At 38.5% G+C, this 19938-nt stretch overlaps 1 protein-coding gene across 20 annotated transcripts in view; it reads left to right on the forward strand.

Annotated features, from left to right (window-relative positions):
* The window catches only part of col13a1.L (collagen, type XIII, alpha 1 L homeolog), a 216670-nt gene that overhangs the window by 174605 nt on the left and 22127 nt on the right, over positions 1-19938 (forward strand). For all 20 annotated transcript variants that reach the window (XM_018225471.2, XM_041568872.1, XM_041568877.1 and 17 more), the window contains 9 exons: positions 424-468; positions 1868-1912; positions 3344-3487; positions 5597-5695; positions 6085-6129; positions 6615-6656; positions 9594-9620; positions 11268-11339; positions 19676-19729. In XM_018225471.2, the coding sequence (XP_018080960.1) occupies positions 424-468; positions 1868-1912; positions 3344-3487; positions 5597-5695; positions 6085-6129; positions 6615-6656; positions 9594-9620; positions 11268-11339; positions 19676-19729 (573 nt within the window). The remainder of the gene's footprint in view (positions 1-423; positions 469-1867; positions 1913-3343; positions 3488-5596; positions 5696-6084; positions 6130-6614; positions 6657-9593; positions 9621-11267; positions 11340-19675; positions 19730-19938) is intronic.

Below are 19938 nucleotides of genomic sequence, written 5' to 3' on the forward strand. Positions count from 1 at the left end.
GACTAGATACTAGCATGAATGAAGAATAGAGCCAATTTAAAAAAAAATTTTAACATATAGAGACAGCAACTACATATATACATCCATAGCTTTCCAGCTCTAGTATGCAGTTTATTAGATATCTCCTTATAATCAGTGCTTAGTGATGTCATCAGTTATAATTGATGCTTAGTGATGTAAATTGTCACACGGCTAGCTGAAACTTGTGTTTTATAATAATGTACCCCATGTTGTAAAATATGAATATATTAAAGAAGTGGCTTCAGCCTTGTGCTTTTCTATGCCTGTGAACCTTCTCAGTGACATCATATCCTTATATTTTACAATGGGGTCTAGTATTCATTATATACTACACATTTTGCACTTTATAAAAGTCTCTGGTTAAATTACATCTACTTCAAAAATGTATTGATTTATTCCTAGGGTCCTCCCGGACCCCCAGGACCTCCAGGACTAACGGGCCAAAAGGTAAGAGAACAGTTCATAATTATCTGATATTTTGGCTTCCTTTACTACAGGAACAATTTTTACCACAATGAAACATCACTATGATTAGAAAGAACAGTATGATTAGAAATAGCAATATATCAATAGTTTAAGTAAGATCAGGTATGTTCAGCAAAAATGTGATCTGTATTAAAGGGAAAATATCCCTTTCTGACATTAGATCACTCAGTTGGGCTAACTGATAAGATCCAATTGCAACCCCCTCAGGCTCACAGTGTAGTGCAACCCCTGAGGTTCTTTGTTCTGTTATAAAGTAATAGATTATGGGACTTGAATTCCCTTTCCATAGTAGGGATTACACAGATTATCTGGAAATCAGAGGGACTTCAAGTCCCAACGTGTATCAATTCACAATGGAACAAATTAGAGAGAGGGGTTGGGTCATTATGTGAGCCTAAAGGTGGCCATAGACGCAAAGATCCGATCGTACGAATCATCGTACAAACAGACTTCCCCATTTCCCGACCTGCCACTAACCATTCCGATCAAATAAAGTACAAAAGAACAGATCAGCCGATGTTCTGCCCCTTCCAGCAATCGTACGAAAGTTATGTCCGACCAAAGCTAGTGACAGTCTCCCTCTGAAAATCGTACAATCGGCAATACATGCAGAGATATTACCCACAGCCAACAGAAATCTTTTAACCGCGGTGCTTTTGATTTCCAAAGTTACCTCACGTGGAAACTTTGGTCGACTTCGGAAATCGAAGCTCCGCGAGTGCATTGGCGCTGGCGTTTTCTAATTATAGCAGGCAGCAGGCAGGTGGAAGGCAGTTCTGGGTGATTTTCGCCCGGCAGAAGAGGCAATTAGTTGCCAGGTGACTAAATCGCCCCAAATCTGCCCGTGTGCTTGAACCCTAATATGTAGATTTAAAGTGCTGGAATTAGAGAAGACTAATTCCTACTACTATGATTAAAGATAATAATTCTGCTAAAACCTTGTTTCTGTGTTGACAAGATCTTGACTGAGATTGTAAAAACAAACGCTGAAAGCATAAATTTCACAGAGTGAGGTTTAGAAGTTCATTATATGCAGCTCGTTATCTTTATTAGCACTGAGAACATTTACCTTAAATAAGTTTCTCTCCTCCCACAGTGACACTACTTAGTCCAGTGGGAAGTTGTTATTACAAAGTTCGGTGCTCTGTATTTAATTAGAATTTGGAATAAATTAGAATGCAGAATGCAGTTATTTGTAACTATGAATGCATGAGAATGTTTTAATATTTTTGCTGTTACTAGAACTTTTGGAATAGTACCCCAATATTTTTATTGGATACATTTTAAGATAAGTGAAACACTGGGACAAAAAAAAAGTCATAATCATGTAGTAGATTTATGATATATTTGTCTTTTTTAGGGTGAAATAGGGTTACCAGGTCCTCCGGGGCATGATGGAGACAAGGTAAATGCATTATTACCTGTAATTTTCATCTGCATCTTAGTATAAGGTCTACCTATAGAATAAAATACATAAGAATGTAGGTGCGGCCTATTAGCATTTAGTTCTTATAGTAGAAGTCAGAAAATGAAAGCAACAATTCTGTGTTTCCTACAGGAACTGCACAGGTTGTGTCTGTAGTTACACAAATCAATGCCTGCATTGCTGCTCTTTTTGCACCTGTTAATTTTTCCCCTGGCCATATTGGTGAGAGTTGGTACTACAGAGGTATCTTCATTAATATACATTAGTATACATGAGTAATGCTTCTTTGACAGGTTTATCACATGAAAAGTCATGGATGGGATTCAATTTGAAATGCAATTCAATTCAGGAAAACTTATCGCACAATTTATCACGTGAAAACTCTATTGAAGTATTTGAGAAGAAACTGGCACTGAATTAGGAGAAAAGTATTTTTCTCCTCGCATTGAATCTCCTCCATGACTTTTCACACGATAAAATTGGGAGATAACTTTATCTCACTGAATTTAATCTGACCCAATATCTGGAAAAGCCAAAATCAAGTCAACATTTTCCTGAAAAAGAAATGAGATGAGGAAATTGAATCTCTGATGATTTTACCCTGTTTAGATTTTTCTCTTCTTTCCTGGAATGTCTTGGGCAGCAAGAAATATACAATGACATCATAACTTGCCTTTCTTTTATTTCACTCCAGAAAACAGGAACATCCTATTGATCTTTAATACTGGACAGGGCAAACTTTACCCATGCTAAAATGTAACTCCAAAGAGTTATTGCTCCTTGCTCACAAGGTTACTTTTCTAATACTGACATTATTGTCTCCTGTTATCCAGGGCACCAGTTGTATATGTCTCCCTGTTTGAGTAGACCATCACAAAAGTTAGGCAATAGGGAGAATAAAATGTTTTACGTGATAAAAAGCCGCTTTGTATAATGTACAGAATGGTAATACAGTAGAATCCCCATTTTACGTTTTTCAGGGGACCAGAAAAAAATGGTGTAAAATCCAGGAAAATGTAAAATCAGGGAAATGTATTATGCATAATATATAGGTGGGACCACAAAGTAACAATGTAAAATGAGGGAAAACTTAAAATCAGGGGATTTAAAATTGAGGTTTCACTGTAGTACTTAAATAGTAATTTAATAATTTTCCCCCATTTTTGCACCTGTTTATTTACATTATAAGGCAGTTCAATGTTGATATTAAAAAACAAATGGCAGGTGTATTTACAAGCTTGCAAATGATCTGCCCATAGAGTCTTATTTCTTGTAATGTTCCAAATAAATGATGTCCCTTACGGCTAGTGAAAAAGTGACCTCAGTATGCTGGAAGCAATCAAACATTCTTGTTAGGAGTTCACTCCTACATTTCCTCCAGTGTCTGTAAGAAAACTGTTTGTACTTTAGGGGCCACGAGGAAAGCCTGGTGAACCTGGACCTCTTGGTCCTTCAGGACCTCCTGGAAAGGATGGAATTTCAGGACCAAAGGGAGACATTGGCCCCAGAGGACTTCAAGGGTCAAAGGGAGATAAGGGAGAAACAGGTTCACCTGTAAGTAAACTGTGCACCTAACATTCCATATTGTTGCCTAGACTTAAAGGGCACTTAAACTATCCATAGCATCACACTGATGTTACTGGACTACAGCTTACTCTAACATAATGCCAAGGTAAAATGTAGGCTTGGAATTGTTGTCTAAAGCAGCACTGCATAGTAAAACTTTTTTAATGTCTCCAGAGCAGCTGTCCATTTGATGTCATATCTTCCATTGAGAATCCTGCTTTTACTCTTTACACTTGGCTAGCTGTTCTTTACTCGTATGATTGCTGCCAGAGGCATTTAAACTATTTCTGCCTCGTAACAGTTAATGGCAGAATAATTATTGCAATAATTATTGTCACTGGAGAATACTCTAGCACCATTAGTTAAGTCTGGAGTGTGTACTTTGTTATGTAACAAAAATAAGTCCCTGCTCCATGGAGCCTACACATTTTTTGGTGCATGAGGCATAGGGAAATTTCCTTCCTTCCATATTGTGCCTTTACACAAGTAGATTTCGTCCCAAGTAACATTTTAGAAGACTGAAAAAACTCGTCTTTTGTGCATTACACCATTATAGAAGAAACCTCCACACAGTCATTTCTGAGAATGTATGGTGTATCTATTTTATTGGTCTGTATGGCATTTACTGGTTCAGAAGAACATTAATGAGGCACTGCAGCACAAAGTGAATCTGTATTTCAGCAGTGGGCTGGTGAGAATCCAACTTCACAGGCTTTTGTGCTGAATGTGGAGATCACATTGTGCTGATTCTTTTCTAGAGTTGTTCCTTTTGAAACTTTCTTAACAATAACTTTTAAAAAAGGAAGTACGGGTATATATAGCCTTAAGTCATTCTAGCTACGTAGTGTATGCCCCAATACATTCTTTCTTGCAGAAGAAAAAGTTGCAAAATACAATAGCAATTAAGTGCACCTAATAAATCTCTCTCTTTTCACTGGCATCAGTAATTCCCTCCATTTTCATCTGCACTCCTGAAGAGGTTTCACTTATGTTCACTGTTCAACTTTTTGAACAGTCTTCTCTTCCTTGGTGTGAATTGTCTGCTTCTCTTATTAATGTCTCCATCGTGCAATTCCCAAATGTTATCAAAAAGATAATATAACCCTAAAACATAATTAAAATGAATGAGCAGTCATAGATGCCACTTGGAATGCAAAGTGCCATTATGGTCGCACTGGTCATTCTTTGCTTTCTGAAGACATTTTTCACCACTTCAAAAGTAACAGGTTAACAATAAAGTGCTATGTGCTTTGTCGGGAATTGTCATGTTAGTGGCATTGAGTGTTCCAGAACTTGTTGGTTCAATCTGCAGACACATGATAGGATGAATTTGTTAGACTAGGAAATTCAGCCTGTGACTCACAGCATGAGCATGAGTGATCTTTGCAGCAGGAAAAACAGAAGTTCACTATTCACATTATCCGGATTCTGTCATGATTTTTTGATTATTTCTAAATTACACTGTTTACACTGCAAATAATTCACTCTACAATATAAAATTGCATTCCTGAGCCAGCAAGTGTATTTTTTTTTAGTTGTAATATTGGTGTGTAGGCAACCATCTCAGGTCATTTTGCCTGGTCATGTGCTTTCAGAAAGAGCCAGCACTTTAGGATGGAACTGCTTTCTGGCAGGCTGTTGTTTCTCCAACTCAATATAACTGAATGTGACGCAGTGGGACTTGGATTTTACTACTGAGAGCTGTTATCTTGTGTTAGGGAGCTGCTATCTGGTTACCTTCCGAATGTTCTGCTGATGGGCTGCTGGGAGGGGGGGATGGAGTGGGATGATATCACTCCACCTTGCAGTACAGCAGTAAAGAATGACTGAAGTTTATCAGAGCCCAAGTCACATGACTGGGGCAGCTGGGAAACTGACAATATGTCTAGCCTGCTCTTTTGAGAAACAGAGTTCAGTGCAGAAGTCTGCTGTAGCAGCACTATTAACTGATGTGTTTTGAAAAAAATGGTTTTCCCATGACAGTATCCCTTTAACCTCAGTTCTTTTGTTTTGTGTGCTTATATATTAATTATGCTATGCTGCAAGTGACCCTGCAGAACCTGACCTACAGTGCACCCTTCTTATTTGTGTTTTCAGGGTCTTGATGGCCCTACTGGAGAAAAAGGAGAACAAGGTGACCAAGGAGTTTTGGGACCCCCAGGTGTCCCTGGACTTATTGGGATTCCAGGACTTACAGTGAGTACAGTAAGAAGTGTGTATGGAAATTTACTTCAAAAAATAATAGGAAGGAATGGAGAATTTCAAAAATATACACATCATAGTTATTATAATAGTAGCAATAATCCTAATTACAATCCAGCCTTGAGCTGTCAAGAATTTTGGAGTACATACAGATATGCAACAAGTTTTTACATTCAGAAATACAGAGGTTATGCCATGTACTTTTTTATTCTGTTCATTCTATAGTCCACATAGTGCTGTGACATGTTAAACCCACTGACTACTTGGTGCCCAAACAAATTCTTGCATCTGACAAAAAAAAAGGGATGGCTGCATAGACACTGTTAAAGCTATGCATGTCTTCTTGTATATTCCCTGTAATGTATTTATTCCATTGCCGATAGGGAGAGAAAGGAGACCCTGGAGAGAAAGGAGAGTCTGGGAACTCCGTAAGTAAATTTTAAATATTTATTTCCAATGAATTAAACGTTGGCTGCTTTGGTCTGTGCATGAGGTCTGGTGATGGGGCTAGTGGTGAATTTAATTTAGGCAGGTGAGGCTGAATTTAATTGACGGGTAATGCTAGAAGCTGTGTGGGGTGTTTGAAACTAGATGTAGCCTTGAAGATATAATTGCACCAGGGAACTCTATGGAATGCAGAGAAAGGAGGCCTATAATCTGGAATCTAGATTTTATTTTTTTTGGCCACATTTCACCCAGGTGTGCATAGGCATATGCCTTGCCTGTCTGTGCATTCTAAAGATTAGGCTGAAAGCAGAAGAAAAAGTAACATATGACAGAGCCCCTGGGTGTGTTCACTGTATGGCTACAGGGAAGGGGTTATAGGCTATAGTATTATGCTTTACTGTTGGTTACTGCTAATAATCCCCTCCCATTTCTTGTGCCTGACAAAGTATTTGTTTTTACTTAAAAGGTGTCTGGGCCATCGGGTCCACCAGGGGTTTCTGGGCCAGTGGTAAGTATCCATATTGTTTCATTGTGATAATGAGCAAGGGGTTTGAACAGCATTAGGCTAGATGTGATAGTAGGTTTTAAAGTAGTGTAAAGCTCATGAAACTGAAATTATTACCCCAAATGCTAAACTGCCCATACAACTTTAAGTGGCATGACTAGTTTAAGGGCCTGCGAGAGTGGCTTTATGTTCTCTTACTTACAGTACAAAATAGCTAAAGGGACTCTTTCATGTTGTACAATTATAGCAAGTCTTCTACTGAAGATGCCCCTCGGATTTCCAAACACTTTTAGTTTTTCTTCCTGCTACCATGAACTGCAAGTAAGTGAGAGAAGTCATTTGGCCTCACTAGATGGTCACTGCTTGAGAAAATTCTCTAGTGCCCTTCAGACTAGCAGGTAGTATAATCTTTTAAGCTAAATTCTTCTCCATGAAGTTTTTGCCGTCATATTTACTGCATCACTAATCTGAATTTATATCAGATAGCAGCAAATATAAACTGCCATTCGGCTGCACTCATAGCTACTGTGTTATCTGATGTAAATGCAGATCAGAGATGCAGTTTTAAAGGTGTAAATAGGACAAACTTCATGGAGAACATTTTAGTACAACGTCATGCAGCTCACTACAAGTTTTCTGTTTTATTTGGTGTAATAGCCACCATGATATGAATTAGTATATGGCAAAAGCTGGGGGAATTCTGGGTGTCCCTGCAATAAGACATAGAAACTAAACCACTTGGTGACCTTCTCTGATAATTGGGAAAAAACAGCATAGCAGGCATTGTTTCATGCTCATAGGTGACTTAAGGATCCAATGTGATCCTGTAATTGGCAAAGGCTTCATGTTGTGATGTCTCCTGTCATGTCATTAGAATCAGGATCTATGAAATTGCAAGGCAGATGAGTATAAATGTGATATAATCTAATAACTGATTCCAAGCACAACTCCTTCCTAAAAGTGTAAGCATTTACATCTGACTACACAGGGAAGAAGGTCGCCTACGTTACTAATATTTTATCTTTTCTTCCTGGTGAACATTTAGCCCCCTGTTATATCTGACAAGTAACAAATCAAGTATTGAGTTTACTAGATAACTAGCCATAGTATGTGTATTGCCAATTTACACTGTGAATATATCACACATCCAAGTACCATTATTTGTTTCCTCTTTTATCTGTCCAACAGGGCACTATAGCTTTGAAGTTGTATGCAACTGAATATCTTAAATTACATTAACGTATATACCGGTTCATTGATATGTGTCTGCAGCATACCTAATTATGTTACAACTAATGCTTTTGATAGGCTCTGCTGCCCTCTCCTGGCATATTGCCATTCTTGCATTTTCTGGTTCTCCCAATCATTATTATAAGCTTGTATTTTTAAAGTGCCAGCATATTCTGCACTAAAATACAATAATCTACAATAGATATTCCATATAATTATTGTTGGAGCAGGGGCTGCATTATCCATTAAAAATATTTATGCTATGAGCGCACAAGGTTGTGGTTGTTTAAAATTTGGAGGTTATGAGGATTTATGTCCTGTTTATATGTCTGGGAATGGTACCAAACTCATGTCCATAGGAACAAAAAGACAGGAGTCCTTGGAAGTCATTCATTTGAATGTGTCCCCCAACCATTGTTTAATGTTAATCACCTGTTTAAGTAAGATTATATATTATTTAGAAGGTGAAATAATAGTTTTAAATCAGAATGACATAATCAGACATTTAAGTTAGGAATTTGGGTTATACATAAAAGTAGTGTTTACATTTAAAGATTCTGTATGGAGTATCTACAAATAGATCTATTGGCAACACACAATGTTCTATTTTATATGAGAGAGGTTTTCATTCTATAGTCTTGTACAGAGCCATGAATTTCATTTGACTCTTTTAGTGTAAGAACCAAACCAGTTATATTCTACACAATGGGGCACATTTACTAAGGGTCAAAGTGAATTCGAAGTGAATTTTCGAATTCAAAAACGGCGAAGTAATTTTTGGGTACTTCGACCATCAAATAGGCCAAATTCGACTTTGATTCGAATTGAAAAAACTTCGAATATTCGACCATTCGAAAATCTGTCTCTTTAAAAAACTTCGACTTTGCCACCTTAAACCTGCCCAATTTCTATGTTAGCCTATGGGAACCTCCTAGAACCTATAGCCAACATTTGGCTACGTTTTTAGAAGTCAAAGTTTTTTTTTTTTTTAAATCGTTCGATCAATCGGTTAAAACGTTAAGCTGGCCATAGACGCAAAGATCTGATCGTACGAATCTAGGATTCGTACGATTTTCGAACCGTGTGTGGAGAGTCCCAACATTTTTCGTCCGGCGGAGATCGGTCGTTTGGTCGATCGGACAGGTTAGAAAATTTCTGTCGCCTGCCGATAATATCTCTGCGTGTATTGCCGATCGTACGATTTTCAGTGGGAGACTGTCACTAGTGTTGTCAGACATAACGATCGTACGATTGCTGTCAGGGGCAGAACATTGCTGATCTGTTCTTTAACTAATCTGACTGGTAAGACTTTGATCTGAATGGTTAGTGGCGGGTCGGGATGATGCGTACGATCTATGCATCTATGGCCAGCATTAGAATCGAAGGATTTGATCGATCGATCGAACGACTTTACTTTGATCGCAAATATTCGATCAAAAAAAACTTTGACTTTGAATATCGAACTACTGCAATTCGATGGTCGAATTTCGACGTTTTTTTCACTTCGAAATTCGACCCATAGTAAATGTGCCCCAATGTATCTCTTATCTGCTATGTAACCTGTGCTTTCTTGCCAAATTCAGCATGGTGTGTAGTAATGGAAGGTGTACTAAAGATGGATAACAATAATGCTGTTATAGCATCTCCTTCCATTTTTGCTAATTTTGAAAGCACTCCAGTTCTGACTTTATGTTTGTTTATTTTGCAAAGGGCCCTCCTGGACCATCTGGCCAAAAGGTAAGTTTGTCACTATCTGAATCTACCAACGACAGTAGATGAGATGTTAGTACAGCTGATAATAAAGTGTACATCTTTTTTTCTTAAAAACAAGGTTTCAATAGGTAATTAACAGCCCCCCAATTAAAAGTGCAGTTTGGCACATGGGCCTAATAAATAGAGTGTCACCTGGTGGCTTTGTTCCAGTGGTACCCTAAATAGCCAGGGTTTGTCATAGACACATAGGGGAAGGTGTATTGACAGCCCAGATATTCCTTAAAGGAGAAGGAAAGGCTTTGTGCAGTTGGGGTTGTATTGACTTACCTGAAACTCCGAGCTGGTGCTCCTATCAGCAGAAAACTGGGGTTATACCAGTGAGCAGCACGGATCGATCCTCTTCCCGATTCTTCTTTCTTTAAATTTCCCAGGGCAGACGCCTGCGCAGTTGAAGGAAATATCGACTTTTTAAGTTCGGATTTTCGTTCTACTGTGCATGCGCAGCCGCACGAAGAAAGAGGAAGGCGGAAGAGGATCGCTTTGTGGTGCTCACTGGTATAACCCCGGCCGGTGCAGTTTTCTGCTGATAGGAGCAACGGCCCGGGGTTTCAGGTAAGTCAATACAATCACTTGGGGGTGCCTAACATTTGGCACCCCCAAGTGCACGAAGCCTTTCCTTCTCCTTTAAAGGAGAACTTAACCCTAAAATGATTATGGCTAGAAATGCCATATTTTATATAATGAACGTATTACACCAGCCTAAAGGTTCAGCAAGTCTATAGTAGTAATAATCCAATTCAAAGTTGTCACAGGATTTCCTTATACTATGACATTTATATTCTATACACATTCAAACCTTTTTTTTTTTCAACGGACCAGAAAAAATGGTGTAAAATCCGGAAAAATGTAAAGTCAGGGAAATGTGCTTTGCATTATATATATTATTGTGGGATCACACAAAAACAGGGTAAAACGAGGGAAAAGTTAAAATCAGGGAATGAAAAATTGATGTTTCACTGTATACATATATTCTGCGTTGATCCCGAAACTCAGTAAGTGACAGCAGCACAGAGCATGTGCAGTGAATCAACAGAAAAGAAGATGGGGAGTTACTGGGGCATCTTTGGAGACACAGATCTTCCCGCCTAATGACTGTGGTTCCCTTGGGCTGGTACAGAAGCCCAAAATATAACATTTCTACCCTACTTCTTTACTTAGGCTTTAGTTCTCCTTTAATGATTAGCCCGTAGGTGTTGCATCACTTGGATGACATTAAGCTAATGGGTGATAGGTGTTCTCCATGTCCCGCCTTTGTGCGGCCCCATTCCTCACAGGGACAACTTTCACCCATTTGCGCACAATTTGCTAACCATACAAATATTTGTGTCTATCTGTTAATATTTCTATAAGATATCAGCTGGAACTGTGTAAACGGAAATGATGCTCTGGAGATGCCTTCAATCTACACTGACCCTGTAGTTGCAGAAGAGTTCTCTTTCATGGTCCCGCTAATTTCATCTTGGTCAGAGGCCAAATGAGTAGATCAGTGTTATCTTGCTATCACATGCTTGGCTTAATAACTTCTGGTCTAAAGGGGGTATCGGCCAGTGTGTGGCCAAATTATGCTGAGCTTTACTATGTATATTAATTTCTTTATATCTGTCTTATCAGGGAGAAACTGGTGCATCAGGGGAAAAGGGCAGCCATGGAGAAAAGGGAGACAAAGGCCCAATGGGTTTGCCAGTAAGTAATGCTTCTATGCCCTGGGAATTAGAGACCACTTTCTTTGTATTGTGCATTGTAGAACAAATAGGTCCAGTCACTCACAATCTTTGCAATTAAAAGGCACATTGCATTAGGTAGTAGAGGAACCACCAGAATATTAGGTGTTATTCTATATTAGAATACTGGAATATTAGAATACTAGGCCTTTATTATTCCTGGGCAAAGTGCAAACATTCAGCACAAAACATGCCTGTTGTTTTGCCTCTAGCTTATGCAATACCGCAGACAACTTTTTTACACTCACCAAAGTGCCTACAAACTGTTGTTGTATATGCAGCATTGGCATAGGTGGGATGCAGGAGTTCACTGCGATTAAGTACAGATCTTGCATGGTACCTATCACATCAAAATTGTTTCCCCCTTTTGAGGTGAAAGCTATCAGAGCCACACTCCAGATTGGGAAAACAATTGTATAAGAAAAGCCATCCAGCAAATTTGTTTTGTTCCCTGTACATCCATGTTGGGGAAAATGTATGCACATAATGAGCGAGTGCCCCAGCTGTTTTATAATTTACTGACAATGGCCCCAGTGACTTCTCGCCCCTCCAGTACTGGCCTCTTTTAATGGGATTATAGTAACATTGAAGGACTATGGGAGTTAATTAAAATGGCCAACTCATATTATACAGTATATGTCAATTCAACACCCAGGGGTGTAACTACAGAGGAAGCAGACCCAGAGGCTGCAGGGGCACCCAGAGGAGGTATAGGAGCCCCATGAGGCCCTAATTAATATATAATTTCAATAAATATTGATAAAACAGGTCAACCTCTAGACATTTTGGGGGTCTGAAAAATAATTTGCCATGCCCAAAGGGACATGAATGTGTTCTTTGTTAGGGTAGGGTAAAATTAGGGTAAAGTGAGCCATTAACAGTTTTTGTTTTACTTTTATGACCATTAATAAATGAAAAATGTTCAGTTTCAGTTTGCATTGCACAAATGGTAATTATTATTATTATTAATAATAAGCATGAGCTTAGGTCTGTGTTGCAACAGCTGGCCTAACTCATAAATCCAGGTTTTTATTTTACTGTCATATACTGTTTGTTTGCCATATGTCATTGAAACACTGCGGGGCCCATTTACTTAGTTGTGAAGGAATAGAGGAAAAAAAGTTTGAATTTCGAATGGTCGAATATGGCTACTTCAACCATCGAATGGGCTACTTCGACCTTCGACTACGACCTTCGAATCAACCGAACTAAAAATCATTCGACTATTCGACCATTCGATAGTCGAAGTATTGTCTCTTTAAAAAATTCTTCGACCTCCTAGTTCGCCTCCTAAAACCTACCGAGGCCAATGTTAGCCTATGGGGAAGGTCCCCATAGGCTTCTTAACAATTTCCTGATCGAAGGAATATCCTCCTCGTTCGATTCGAAGGATTTAATCGTTAATTATTCCTCCTCGTTCGATCGTAGGAATAGCGCAAAATCCCTTGACTTCGATATTCGATATAAGTATTTTACTTCGACGGTAATTAACCCTCGATATTCGACCCTAGGTAAATGTGCCCCTGCATGTCAACAGTATTAGCACTGGTTATTTGGCTAATGAAGTTGAATGCAAATCACCAGCACTGAGTCTGACGTCAGCTGGGTTTGGAGCCAGTGCTGAAATTACCTTGTTTGTTTTCATTGATAATTATTTGCCAGTTAGGACCAAGACTCAGTCATCAAATCATTTACTAAACAGCGTCATGGGTGGGAATATGTTTGCTGTTGTTGAGCAAAAGGTTGTAGGTCAAAAGAAAAAAGAGGCTGCTGAAAAACAGCTCAGTCTATGGGAAAGGCAGTCGAATACTGTGATTACCTGTAAATGTGCCCTGAGATGCTGGAATCCTCATTTCACTAAACTTTAACACTACAATTGTACCTGCCTCTAGGGCCCTTGTCAGGGAAATGAATATATAAGTGACTGCTTTTAATTTTAATGCATGGCAACATACACTGGCTTTTCAGTGTTAGGGGCAGTAATCCACACATCTGTTTATTTATTTTTGGAATGTACTGTTTCACAAGTAATGCTATATGCTATATAAATAAAAACATACATATCTACTTGTATAACAGAACGTGTACAGATCAGGAGGCAAAGAGGGCAAAAAGCTATAGTTTAATTATTAAATTCAGTTAAATGAATATCATATTACTAACAGCTGCATAATATGGGAAAAGCTGTATTTGCATGGTTGCTCTCTAAAGGAGATCACACACACAGGTTGCTATCCTTGTAAGCCCATTGTTTAGTTGGCAGATGGGATGCATTTGGTACTGAAATACTCATTTGGCCTAGAAATGGAGGGGACTGATCCCTTGGAGGCTGTGGGTGTGGATCACTTGGAGGCAGTTTTTTTTTAGTCCCGAAGGACCAACAAGGCTCCCAGTCCCACAAGTGATGGTAAATGGCAAATCAGAGGAAAATGACTGGATTGTGCCACAACATCTATGACCAACATTAGGAAAATATCACACAGAGCTGTTTTGGGCAGATTAAGCTTTGTGTTTTTAAGTAGCTCAAAACCAGAACCTCATAGACTAACACTGGTATTGCCTTATAAGCTTTCATGACATAACTTGCAAGGCAATAGCTGTACGAAAGAGCAAATTATGTTAGCACAAGCACAGTTTAAACATCTCCTAACACTTATAATTATTGGAGAAGCTGTAACCTCTTTTATTTCATAATCTGTAATCAGTTCTGCATGTACAGTAGCCTTCCTGAATAGTGATGTGTGGGCCGGCCGGATACCCGCGTGTCGGGCGGGTTCGGGGCGACCTTGCACTCCTCTTCATGGGTGGTGGGCGGGTGCGGGTTTAGCTCTTCTCCTGCTCTCCCCGCCCATCACCTTCAAATGCCAACTTCCAGCTCTATAGCCGCGTGCCTGCTCGGCCCGCCCCTTTTGTGACATTATCGGTTGCTGGTTGGTGTGGGCTGAAGGAGGGCAGGTTAGGGTCTGGAAAAACCCGACCCGCACATCACTACTCCTAACATATTCTACTCACTAATGGAAAATAAGAGAAACCCTAAATCTTTCCTTTGCATCAAGCAAGCAAGTGTTTCTTTAGACTTCAGGGACTTGCATGTCACATAAGCACTTGTTAATTGCATATAAATTTAAAGGTCAGAAATGTTATGACAGGTTATATGCAAACTCTTCAAGCTATTTCAATAACAGCAACAGAATCACAGGTAATTATCTGACAAAGGCGTTGATGGCTACACGTAGGAGTACTGCAGCTATCATTTATTCTGTGCCTTTTGCAGTCTTTCCATTTTAAGCCTGGATTTCAGTAAAAACACATCTATGTGTTACATGTTATTCTGTTGGCTATACCCTATATACACAGGGATCTTTTCGAGAGAAATTGGTCATAGGTAGTGATGCGGTATAGATTTGGGATTCAACCTTTTTTCAGCAGGATTCGGATTCGGCTGAATCCTCGTGCCCGACTGCATATTCAAATTAGGGGTGGGAAGGAAAATCTCATAACTTTTTGTCACAAAACAAGAAAGCAAAAAATGTTTTTTCCACTTTTTCCCTTCCCATCCCTAATTTGCATATGCATATAAGGATTTGGGGATTCGACCAAACCCCAAATAGTGGATTCGACGCATCCCTAGTTATAGGGGCGCATACAACGTGCTTACACCTGTGGGTCGGGGTGATTACCATTAAAACAAATAGAGAGATTGTTAGCATCCTGCTCAGGGAATTGGTAAATTGCCCTTGGGGGCCAAACCTCCTAGAGTTGCACCATGTATAATGTTATAACTGCTGCATTTAGGTACACAATACACATTGGAGCAAATTTACACTTCAGAAGACTCCACCATATTTCGCGCAACTAGGTCAAATGTTATTTCGCAGTGAATACGTCTATTTTTTTAAAAAAATTATAAACTTCGTCTCTGCAAATGAACGTTGGCGTACTTTCACCAGCGAAAATTCATCAGTGCGAAAGTTTGTGAAGGTTTGTTACCATGTTGGCCTGGAACATAGTATTTGTACCTGGATAGAAAACTGGCTAAAAGATAGACTACAAAGAGTGGTGGTAAATGGAACATTTTCTAAATGGACAAATGTTGTTAGTGGAGTACCGCAGGGCTCTGTACTAGGTCCCTTGCTTTTCAACTTGTTTATTAATGACCTGGAGGTGGGCATTGAAAGTACTGTTTCTATTTTTGCAGATGATACTAAATTGTGCAGAACTATAGGTTCCATGCAGGATGCTGCCACTTTGCAGAGTGATTTGTCTAAGTTGGAAAACTGGGCAGCAAACTGGAAAATGAGGTTCAATGTTGATAAATGCAAGGTTATGCACTTTGGCAAAAATAATATAATTGCAAGTTATACACTAAATGGCAGTGTGTTGGGAGTTTCCTTAAATGAGAAGGATCTAGGGTTTTTTGTAGATAGCAAGTTGTCTAATTCTGGGCAGTGTCATTCTGTGGCTACTAAATCAAATAAAGTTCTGTCTTGCATAAAAAAGGGCATTAACTCAAGGGATGAAAACATAATTATGCCTCTTTAAAGGTCCCTGCTAAGGCCTCATCTGGAGTATGCAGTGCAGTTTTGGACTCCAGTCCTTAAGAGGGAAAGACTGTCAAGGTTGGGGTTGTTTTCTCTGGAAAAAAGGCGCTTGCGAGGGGACATGATTACACTTTACAAGTACATTAGAGGACAATATAGACAAATAGCAGGGGACCTTTTTACCCATAAAGTGGATCACCGTACCAGAGGCCACCCCTTTAGTCTAGAAGAAAAGAACTTTCATTTGAAGCAACGTAGGGGGTTCTTCACAGTCAGGACAGTGAGGTTGTGATGGCTGATTCAGTTAATGCCTTTAAGAATGGCTTGGATGATTTTTTGGACAGACATAATATCAAAGGCTATTGTGATACTAAACTCTATAGTTAGTATAGGTATGGGTATATATAATTTAATTAAAATTAGGGAGGGGTGTGTGTATGGATGCTGGGTTTTCATTTGGAGGGGTTGAACTTTGTCTTTTTTCAACCCAATTTAACTATGTAACTATGTAACATGCTCATGCTTACGTAATATAAATATGGCGGGTACATACAGGTCATATGTAAGTATTTATTAGTGATGTTGGTGAAACTGGTGGAAGTGGCCACTTATTATTAATAATGTCCAAGGAAACAAAATGAAGACAGAAGAGATCCTCTATTGTTCTAGACATGAGCCCACCCTAAAACAAATGTGGCATGAGCTTCAAATGGTGAAAAAAGTGTAAATAACTCATATTTATATTTTACAACTTGTAAACATAAACCTGCATTAAAATTATGACTTTTTTGGAGTACAGGATATAATGTCACTGACATAATAATGTTGAGGATATAGCTTCAGCTTATCAGGTAGAAGCTGGCGAAATAGACTTTGGCAAAAAGGGTAACGTATTGGGAAGTTCACACTTTCAATAATTTGCAAATTACACTTGAATGAAAATTCACCTGGCCAAAACGTTGTAGAACTTCTCTAGCACTGAGCTTTTTCCCTAGCGAATTGTATTCTTTGCTTTTAGTAAATTTCCAATGTCCCTGTGAATTGTCATTGGTGAATTTTCGCAAAAAAAAACTCAATTCACTCTTTAGTAAATTTGCCCCATTGGGTTCTGGTGAAACCGCTATGATTGTATAGGCAATGTTCTACACAGACACAGTTGTGTCTCTATTGACAGTTTCTATTGACTAAATATGACCGTGCAGTTGAACCCTTTTGGAGCTAAGTATCGAATATCGTCAAAACCTTACAATTGCAATGCTTTATTTGTGTTATGTGTTAGTAATTATAAGGCTTTATTTATCGGACTATTTGTGTGTCAATATGCTATATTTACAATGTCTGTCAATAACCTTGCATTGTCAATTTAAACCATGTTTGTTGGGGAATTTTGTGTTTGTATGTCAGTCACTGCTTCACTCACGTCTCCCCCTCACTGTTCTCCTCCCTCCATTTTCCTCCCCATTTCATGCTTATTCAAATTCTACCCTGCTGTGCAGGGTGCGTCAGGTTTAGACGGCAGACATGGGCCGCGGGTGAGTTCTATCTCCATTAACCCAACATACCTCTCTCCTCTTACCTTGTCTTGTACTGTCTGCTCTCTATTTTAGCCTGTTTCTACCTCCCCCCACAAAAAATTCTTTGGATATTGGCTTCTTCTATAAGCAATCAGTTTTGGTTTCTTGCTAAATCTATTGGCACTGGGAAATGAAGTCATAGCATATCATTATTCTAGTTATGTGCGTCTGATAGATGTCAATCTGCAAAATGTAATGTATGCCAACTTGCTAGGGTTATCAAAGCCTAATTATGTATAACTAGTTCCTGGATATCAGATTTAAGCAGCAATAAATCTGGTTGGCAAAACATCTAAAGTAAATTCTTTAAAATTATTATACCTGTCCCCTTTTTAATGAGAAATGAGTTTTCCTTTTAGAAATATAAATGCTTATAAAATAAGAAACATATAACTGTTTTCCTGCAGGCCTGTGTATAAGGTATCGTGTACGCTGATTAATCTTGGTTCTAACAATTTAATTTATGATTAAAGGGGCAGTTCACCTTTAGGTTAAATTTTAGTATGTTATAGAATGGCTAATTCTAAACCATTTTTAAATTGGCCTTTATTTTTTATGTTTTTTAAATTATTCTTCTGACTCTGTCCAGCTTTGAAATGTACATCATACTAAAAGTTAATTTAAAGGCAAACAACCCTTTTAAAATAATTAGAGATTTTTTAACTAGAAAGATATTTTCTGATGCATTTATAGCTAATCTACAGGCATAAATATTGTACCAAGGATACTGATATGTCAGCTTCTTTACAGTATTTAGAGCTTGAGTGATATGTGTCAGTAGTAGACCTAAACCATATAAACCATGGCTAAATGTATAAATGATCATCTCAATAATTAGTAAGTAACAAGTATTTAGTGAAAAGAAGCCCTGGATGTCCACCCTGTTGCCCTCAGTCACTGCATCTCATTGTTCTTCTGCATGATGTTGTTGAAAAATAGCTGCAGTGCCAAAGGATGGATATGCTTGGTCAAAGGAATCTATGATATGGTTTCTTTCTTAATTAATGTAGACGAGCCCAACATATGTATATTATTTAATCTGAAATCAATTTAGACCTGTTACCAGTTTAACTATGTTAATTAGGTGTCGACCTTTATAAAACATTACAAGCCCTATATAGAAGGTGTTTATGGCTAGTGTTACTTTATTTTTGTATCACTACTTCTACCTAAAAATCTCCCGTTTATACTGTTTTGAACTATACTTTTAATTTTTTTAATTAAAATAGGCCATAAGAGAATCGTTCTTTTCTGATCCTTTTGGCCTGGAGTGCTTAGAATTATTAACAGGAAAATCCTTTCTTCCTCTCCCTAAAAGATACTCTGTGCTTCTTGTCTGGCACCATGGGATCTAAATGATCACAAATGAGATGAAAGTTATGAACATAACTGGCATAATAAACAGTTAGCTAAGCTTCACGGGCCTAGTCATTCCTTCATGGTCAGCCATATTAATTGCATGCATGTTATTTAATTCAGCTCCCATGAAAACAGAGAGACTCAAGCACCTGACAAGACTCTGATAGCAACTTCAGGAAGAGAAATAGTTAATAATTCAAAAATAATTTAGACTTAAGGCATAGGCACCTATTTAATAGGAGAGCATCTGTACAACTCTGATCTACCTCTATGAACCTCTTAGTAACTACTGCCACAGTAAGGCATACAATAAAACAAGGTTACCCACTGTACTTCTAGATTGAGGGAAACCATTAAATTCAACGACGAATGTTCCCCATCATGTTTATGGCTATGAATGCATCCATTTCTGCGGCATGGAAATTTCCAAATTGCATGCTATGCTACCATCTTGAAATGATGCAATTTCTTCTTTTTTTAATCAAGATTTGTACCGGTTATGTTGCTTAAATACATGACTAAACCAAAGTTTCTTTAGTATGCTACCCTTTTCAGCTTTGAGTAGACAGCAGGGCAGTTTTGGAAGCAGATTTTCTGGACTGAGTGTGGTAATTTAATTGATTTTAGTGTTTTTAGCACATAATACAATTCGAGAAATTATGGTCTGAAAAGTTGTTTAGACTCAAAGCTGAAAAACTGTAACTGGCCAAATATAACAACTGTCTGCAAAACTGGACTGCTCTTCAACTTGCTTGTTTCTCAGTTTTCAAAACTTTGATAAGAAACATGTTTTTGACATTTCTTTTTTCTCAATTATAAACTAGGGGATCCCTGGACCAACTGGTGTTCCAGGACCAGCTGGACCAAAAGGGGACAGGGTAAGTATTTGTTCTAAAGTGCAAGGACATTGCTAGACAATAACATTCAAAACAACTTGTCACTATGGTGAATGGAGCCATTTCTTTATGTAGTCTTATGGAAGCTGAAAGGTCAAAAAATACAGTATCTCTTCCCACTGCATCAGGCCTTGGCAGGATCTCTGCTTACTGGAGTGCACGGTAGAACCAATCGACTTTTAGGGTTCAAC

Source organism: Xenopus laevis, chromosome 7L (assembly GCF_017654675.1).
Source record: "Xenopus laevis strain J_2021 chromosome 7L, Xenopus_laevis_v10.1, whole genome shotgun sequence".
NCBI classification, from domain to species: Eukaryota; Metazoa; Chordata; class Amphibia; order Anura; family Pipidae; genus Xenopus; species Xenopus laevis.